At 52.8% G+C, this 7,600-nt stretch overlaps 1 protein-coding gene across 4 annotated transcripts; it reads right to left on the reverse strand.

The window, feature by feature from the left end:
• Window positions 1-677: 677 nt before the first annotated feature.
• LOC123070169 (S-type anion channel SLAH2) lies at window positions 678-6,735 on the reverse strand. Of its 4 annotated transcripts, none has more exons than XM_044493212.1 (4): window positions 3,751-4,438; window positions 2,376-3,067; window positions 1,511-2,278; window positions 678-1,403 (listed from the first exon to the last, which is right to left on the reverse strand). In XM_044493212.1, exons 2-4 carry the CDS (start codon window positions 3,051-3,053, stop codon window positions 990-992), a joined length of 1,860 nt encoding a protein of 619 aa, XP_044349147.1. In that variant the 5' UTR covers window positions 3,054-3,067; window positions 3,751-4,438; the 3' UTR covers window positions 678-989. The 4 variants fall into 4 exon arrangements, with proteins under 4 accessions (XP_044349147.1, XP_044349146.1, XP_044349144.1 ...); XM_044493211.1 differs by lacking the exon at window positions 3,751-4,438 and adding an exon at window positions 3,261-3,730; XM_044493209.1 differs by lacking the exon at window positions 3,751-4,438 and adding an exon at window positions 3,170-3,730.
• Between the last annotated feature and the right edge of the window lie 865 nt (window positions 6,736-7,600).

Raw genomic sequence — 7,600 nt, forward strand, 5'->3', positions numbered from 1 at the left:
GGGGAATGAAATAATGGCGGAAAAGGGCAACGTTGGGGTGGATTCCGACGAAGTTCTCGCAAAGATGCGCGAAAACCGCCATTGTCAGAACGGCGTTGGGGGTGAAGTCAAGGAGATGGAGCCCGTATGTATTCATGACGTCGCAGAAGAAATCAGAAAAGGGCGGGCAGAGCCCGCAGTAGAAGAACACTGGGAAGAAATGGTACCCTTTTGGGCACCGCTTCGAGGTAGAAGCCTCGGCGGAGAGCACCGGCGTGCGCGGATGCGCCCGCGTCTCCGTCGACCAGAAGAGATAGAACTCCTCCCGCAGCGCCTTCGGGGTGAGCTCGGGGGGGAAAAGCGCTCGCTCCTTGCGCAGCGCCTCGGTCGACTTCGCGCTCTTCCCGGTCTTCGGAGCCATGGCGGAGGCGGCGGGGAGCGCGGAGGCGTTGGTGGCGACGGCGGCGACGGGCGGCGGAGCGCTGCTCTCTTTCGGCTTGGAAAGCGGAGGGGAGCGGCGGAGCTTTCTGAGGAAGGAACCGCAAATGGCGAAGGTGGGGGAACGGCCCTGTTTCCTCTGCTTATAAAGAGGAGAGGCGAACGTTACGCCTTTCTTGATTAAAAAATTGCCCACGATCTCTCCCACGACGCCGCGTTTGACGCGTGCCGTTACCGGAGGGCGCGGTGGATACGGAGTTAGATTTGGTATGAACCCAGGCTATGCTGAATCATTCGACCAATTCTGCAAGGTCCAGACAATGTTTGTTGGTTTATTTCTGTTATACATGTCCGTAGACCTATACACAGATGGATCGACCTACGTGCCTCACATTATACCCTCATCACCACAAAAATTGCTCCAAGGATATATCCATGCTTTCCACGGCAGTATGTGCACTCACGCCGACCAGCTGCATGCTTCCATTCTGCTCTTAAGCTCATCTTGTCCAAGAGACTGAAAAGAATTATGTACAGCTAGGTATGCGCGAGAGAGCGCGCGGGGTGTGGCTCTACGGCTCGGCTTTGCCTTTGGTGACGGACGGATCGGTGTCTGTGAGCGAGGAATCGGAGTCGGTGTTGGGCGACTTGGAGACGGAGAGCACGAGCTCCTTCATGTCGGAGCTGGAGGAGCGGAAGTGCGCAAGGATCTTGCTGAACTTGGGCTTCCTCCGGGTGATGGCGATGGAGACGTCGTTGGGGAAGAGGTCCCTGAGCACGAAGGCGTGGAACATGGTGGTCACCAGCAGGCCGGCTACCGTGACGGTGGCAATGCCCGAGAGGCCGATCGACAGCGTCCGCGTCAGCACGTTGGTCACCTCCGTCGCGTACGTTATGGTCGCGATCGAGGCGCCGGTCATCGGGAACGTGTACGCCCACCACGCCAGCGAGAACCGGAACCCTCTGAAGAAGTTGATCCGCACGGCCTGCTCATCACAGACACAAATCAGAATCCCTACAGATACCATATAAATACAGAGGAACGACGCCATCAGGTTTATGTGGGAACAAGTAGAGTCTGTTGGTTACGTACCAGTGACATGTACAGGAAGAGCGCAATGAAGTAGGCTATCCGGGCGCCGTTGTCGAACTCGCCGTTGATCTTGGCCCAGGCCATGGAGGCGACACTGGGCGCCGCAACGAAGAGGAAGAAGACCGGGTGGAGCTCCTTGGGAAGCGTGACGTTGGTGGGGAGCCGCTGGTAGAGGGTGACGAACAGGACAATGTAGTGCGCAAGCCCGATGGCGAAGAAGAAGATGGGGCCCTCGCGGATGCCCATTTTGGCCCCCAGCAGCGCGCCGACAAAGTTGCCGACGATGGAGAGGTGGTTGGACGGGTTGGCCACCTTGGACAGCCGACGCTGGCCACCGGACATCCACTGGCCGTAGATCTTGAGCTCGAGGCAGAAGATGGGCGCCATGAGCATGTACCAGACGCCGTGGTGCACCTCGGCCAGCTCCCGCGGGGCGCCCTGCACCAGGAAGAGGCAGGCGATCCACGGCGCGAAGAAGAAGTTGGCGCGTATAGGGTGGTAGAACTCGCGCCGGACCGCCTCGAAGTAGAAGACGATCTTGAGCAGGTAGATGCAGGACACGAGGCCCATCAGCGCCAGCGAGATGTACCACAGCGCGTGGGCCACCACGAGGCTCACGTGCAGGAACGCCGTCGGCGGCGCCGACGCCAGCGTCTTCCACAGAATCGCCTGGCTGCTCACGCCGAGGACCATCCCGAAGGCGCTGATCGGGAACCGCAGCAGGAACGGCCACTTCTCGTCGTTGGGCAGCACCGGTACCTCCGTGGCCTGAACAACCACACGCAACAGAAAAGGAAAGACCCAACCGTTAGCCTCACAGCTGAAGGTCACTGACACAGTTCAAGGCAAACCGTTGCTTACTTACCCTGAGGGTGTCGAGCTCGGGGCCTTCCAGGGCGTCGAAGTAGCGGTCGGTGCCGGGAACCTGGTCGGTCTCCTCGGAGATCTTGGAATGGTGGGAGCCGAGGTCCATGGGGTCCAGCGGCCGGCCGCGCAGGTTGGAGAGCTGCCGCTCGAGGCGGCCGGAGAAGGTCTTGAACGGATCGAACCGCTTGTCGCGCGTGCTGTCGGCCCTCCGCGTCCCGTCGTTGATCTGGGACGCGTGGAGGATCGGCTGCGAGTGGAACCGCGTCTGCTGCAGCAGCCGCGGAGATTGCGCCTCCGCCTGCTTGGCGTCGGAGGGCGCCACCGCCGCGCGCGCCTCGTTGCGGCGCACGGACGCCGCCCTGAACTGCGAGAAGTGGAGCCCCGACGGCGACGCCGGCATGCTGAGGGAAAGGGAGTAGGGTATCTGCGTGTCGTCGTACGCGCGCACAGGGGCAGCTGCTGGTGGGGTCGCCGGCGCCTGGATGCTAATGACAGTGTCCTTGTTGTTCCGCTCGTTCAGGGCGGCGGGGGAGACGGCGTCCCGGCCGACGCAGTCGAAGCCGGCGATAGTCCGCGATGGAACCTGGATGAGCAGCGACGGGAGACCTTCTCTGGACGACTGCTCGCCTAGCTGGCTGCCCATTTGGATTTGGACGTCTTTGTTGCTCAACTCCATACCGATCGAGAAACCTGCAGAATCATGTACACACAGTAGTGCTCCAGTTAGCAAAATATGCACCGCTGCTGGAACATAATAATGAACCAGAAGGACATAATCAAGTATGGCAATACCAGATACACCAATTCGGCCGGAGCACGGCTGGGCATTCCCGTATGGCCACGCTTGCCATATCGATCCTAAATCCTACCAGTATATTCTTACCTGGACTAGTGTGTGAATCGTAAACTGTTCTCGCTCGCCTAACAACAGGACAACCGGATCGATTTCTCGGTGCGCCCTAGCTCGCAGTGTATCGGAGTCAGGTTGCAGCTAGGCTCGGTGCGAGAGGTGCTGGATTTATAGAGCTACTAGCTTAGCTTGGCCCTGGTGGGAAAGCTCCAAAGCTAGCGACTCCTTTTCTGCACGCGCGCGCGGGAGCTGGTGGTGCCTGCCAGTTGAGCGGCAGAGCACGCCGCCGGCCGGCGACCGTGACAGCTCGGCGCTGGCCGCGGTTGCCATACATCGCGAAGGTTCGGTACGGTGTACCGCCAACGCCCGTCGCCGTCAGCCGAGGAGAAACTTGCCTGTTTCTCCTTGTCAAACTTTGACACTGCCTCCTCCTCCGCAATCCATACGGCCCGATCGAGAAGATCTTCGCGATCTTGTTCTATGGTAGTACAGCACTACGGCGACAGTAGGGTGGAATAAGTACCTTTTTGCTTGCCGGCGACAGGGAGAGGCAGGTACGCATGTGTACTACGTATGAATATGATACGCACCAGAGTCCAAGCCAGGAGTGCTTAAAAAGGCGGCCCTTAGAATCGGGAGACCCTTACCCTCAAAAAAGAAGAATCGGGAGACCCGTGTGGAAACTGAACGTTTACTCATGGCCAGCTACGGTCGGACCGTCCAGTCGGACACGATGCAACATGTACTATATGGATGCGATAAGGTTTTTGACTTGTGGCGAGAATGATCACTGTGATGTTTGCGATATACAGCTAGCAGACTAACTAGCTGTACTGTCGAAACTAAACAAGTTTTTTTTTCTTCTTTTTTTCGTTAAGAAACTACCCAGTTAACTACAGAGACGCCGGTCACAGTCGGTCGACTATAGTAAACCGGTGCTTCCGTGCATTACCGGATTGGGTGTACCCTCCCTAGATGTCACCGGGAATCCCTTCCCAGCTGACAACACCTTGCGGCTACCCTAACGATTCTTCCTAGTAATTCATTTCTAGGCTAGCAACTCCAATTCATAGCGTTAGCGTACACGTACTCTTTCTTGGCCGCATGGCATGAGAGCCATGCAACACCGAGCAAGAGAAACCGACAGAATGACACGGCTAAAGGTATCGAAAAAACCTCATCACTTTCTCGAGACCACCACGAACTACTAAAAGAACCAGCAAACAGATGGCACCAAAGAAGCATGGGCACCACCATGGATTGATGGCATCCATGCATGCATGCAAATGCTTGCTTCCCATCCATTTTATGGATTTACCTGTTGGTCTTGAGAATTAGTTCAGGAACGAGACGTGCTGTGAAAACCCCAGCAAAAGCCAAAAAAAGGAGATGTGTTGTGTAAAGGATGAGAGTAGTGGCGATAGGAGTAGATAGCAACCAAACAATGGAGGCTATCACAATGGAGGGTCGATGGAGGTGTGGTGGCTACAAGGGGCGCACTGGCTGTATATATAGAGGTAGGCCTAGGTAGATGGTGAGTGTATATATATTGTATAGTTGAAAGGGGGAGATGAATTTTTCCGCAAAAAAAAAAAGAAAAGGGGAGATGAATTGGTGGAAGGAAAAAAAAAACGGGTGCTCGTACTACCTATTGTTGGAAGACAGAGTGGAAGCAGAAAGGTGGTGAGTCAAAGGCGCTCAAAGCGCGCGGTTCCCCGGCAGCCGTGTCTGCCTGCTCCCCGGGCCCAGATCCAGGCCCTCCCGTTTACCAGGAAAATATTGATGGAGAGGCAACCCTAAAGCTATATATAGGTCATTTTGTTTTATACTCTAAACCTTAATCTCACCATTTTGCCTGCAAAACTTTCCACTTGTATGTGCTCATATGTTAAGATATTGATATTCTATTCATAGAAGGCAGGCTCTAAGCTTAGAGGTGACTATTTTTTTTTCTATCTTTGGTGACAGTTTTGCACAACATATGGAGGCGGCATCTATGCCTGCTTTAGAGGCAGCCTTAGGGCATCTCTAACAGATACCTGATACCCTATCCTAAAACTCTAAATTCTTCTCCCTGTCCTATTTCCACAATTTTCTAGGCAAATTACCGTTGCTCAACCAGCAGGTCCTCCAAAATGTTATTTCTACTAGACAATTGCCCGTGCGTTGCAACGGGAGTATAAACATTGTATTTGATTAGCCCGTGACTGCACGTCTATCATTATATTGATGCGCTAAAATCTCACAAAGTTTTCGTATGTAATCGTCATGATTTACCTATCATTTTATTGTTAAACACTTAATTGATAAGAATTTAATGACTTGCCAAAAAATATTTTTATTTTGGTAAGTTAATAAAACATGAAACAATTGATTCCATTTTAGAAAGAATGGATGTGAGGAATAATTGGAGATGAGAGGTAAAATCAACGAGGAAAAGAAAAGAGTGGGACGTATATAAGGGAAAGTTGGACGAAAGAGAGGTGAAATGGGAACTTGCGTTCTTTTTAAGTAGTATATAGAGATATAGAGATATAGATATAGGCACTTATTTGATGATAATTAATGACTTATCAAAGAAATTATGTTTTTGTTTTGGTAAGTTAATAAAACATGGGACAATTTATAAGGAAAACTATTTATATTTACAATATCAAATATACTATGAAATTACATCTTCTGGTGAATTTAATGTATATAATTGGCATTCTAGATGTAAATGTTTTCTCCGTAAAATTGATCAAATTTCATGAGGTTTGACTTTTAGAAAATCTATACACGACATTATCATGGAACAGAGGGGCAGTGTAAGTCAAACCAGTACTATTCCCTAGCTAAATACTATACAATAGTACTACAGTATTACGCACAAGCCGATACAGACCGTGAGCGCTAGTTGAGGACAGCTAATTACACAGTAGTCTAGTGGGTGAAGAGTACATGCCGTACGGTAGCACTTAACTAGCCTCGACGATGTTGATGGAGCAAGCGGACAAGAGAGAGGACGGCGGCGCAGGTAGATGGAACAAATCCTCTGGATCGCAGCAGGCAGCAGAGGCCAATATCAGCGCGTAAGCGACAAGCAAAGCACCCGATCCTTTCACCGTGGGTCGTTCACGTCCCCGTCCATCGCATCCCGTAACCCCATAAATAAAGCGGCGGCCGGCATCACCATGAAATTACTCGGGCAGGTTGTACCGTGCTACTACTACGTACCTGGCTAAGTAGTGCCGGGCCGCTACTCTCCAAAGCTAACTCAGCTCCCCGCCGTGCAACTTGTTTGACTGCTGCGCCTCCGCCTGCGCCTGCGCGTGCGCGCGGTGCCGACGGCAGCGGCGATCTTCCGAACCCAGCGCGCGCGGTATGCTATTGGAAGCCACGAGATGCGAAAGCAGCGAAGACGATAAGGTTTGATCTGACCGAGGAACAATGTGCCACAGGCTTTCTCTTCTTGGCTATGGCGAGAGCTTGTTGGGCAAGGGGAAGAAGCTAGCTGGTTTAAACTGGCACTAGTGGTTCTCGCACTCCTTCCCCCCTGAGAAGCCGTGCTTTTATAGGGAGGCGATAAAGATTAGGAGTAGCAACGACGATGAGGGAAGGGAATTAATGCGCATGATTGTGAAAACATAAGCAGCAGCCGGGAGGGACCTAATCAGCCGAGGATTTTTTAGGTCGTGCACGATATGGTGGTTTGTGCTGTGCGACATGGCACATGTTGTAGTACGACGTCAGTGGCCACCATCCATCGCTCCCGCCGTCACAGCCCAGCGGGCGACTTCGTGGGTGCCAACTGCCAACTAGGATCCATCGGTGGGTTCTACTCGGGCAGGTTGGTCACGCCACAGGAGAATTTCCCAGCAGAGGGCTGAAAAGTCACTGGATCCAGATTTGATGGTCGATTCTGCGTCGTCAAGTCCGACGTTGAGGGCCGTGGCACTAAAAGTTTGTTCACTTGCACTTGCACTGTCGCAAGTGGCGAAATTGGGTTCGTGGCCAGGGGTACCAACGATGAGATGGACCAACGGATGCCTCCCAGCTAGATTATTCGTCTGATGAAACCCGTTCACGCGACGAGGATCCGATCTGTCATGCACCTACAAATAAAACAGAGATGTCCCTGAACTCCCCGCCGGACAAATGCGTTTCGTTCTTAATTTTGAGGTAATGTCCTCTGGCTAGCTTTATTTCATACCCGCTCGTGCAGCATGATCGGAAAACGTGCTTATCTCTAGATGTCCAGTCAATTGTTGCACCTCAACGCATTACGGGGAAAACTAGCTAGCTCTGGGTTAGAGTGACATTTCATTCCTAACCACAGCTCATCCACTGATTCTTTAACATCAGTCCATCCAAGCTTCATCCTGATCATGGAT

Source organism: Triticum aestivum, chromosome 3B (genome assembly GCF_018294505.1).
Source record: "Triticum aestivum cultivar Chinese Spring chromosome 3B, IWGSC CS RefSeq v2.1, whole genome shotgun sequence".
In the NCBI taxonomy this organism is placed as follows: Eukaryota; Viridiplantae; Streptophyta; class Magnoliopsida; order Poales; family Poaceae; genus Triticum; species Triticum aestivum.

Coding starts and splice junctions, on each gene's coding strand:
- LOC123070169 (XM_044493212.1), bottom strand. CDS start 3,053: ATGGAGTTGAGCAACAAAGACGTCCAAATCCAAATGGGCAGCCAGCTA. Junction 2,279..2,375: donor CCGAGCTCGACACCCTCAGG/GTAAGTAAGCAA, acceptor GTGGTTGTTCAG/GCCACGGAGGTACCGGTGCT. Junction 1,404..1,510: donor TCTTCCTGTACATGTCACTG/GTACGTAACCAA, acceptor TGTGATGAGCAG/GCCGTGCGGATCAACTTCTT.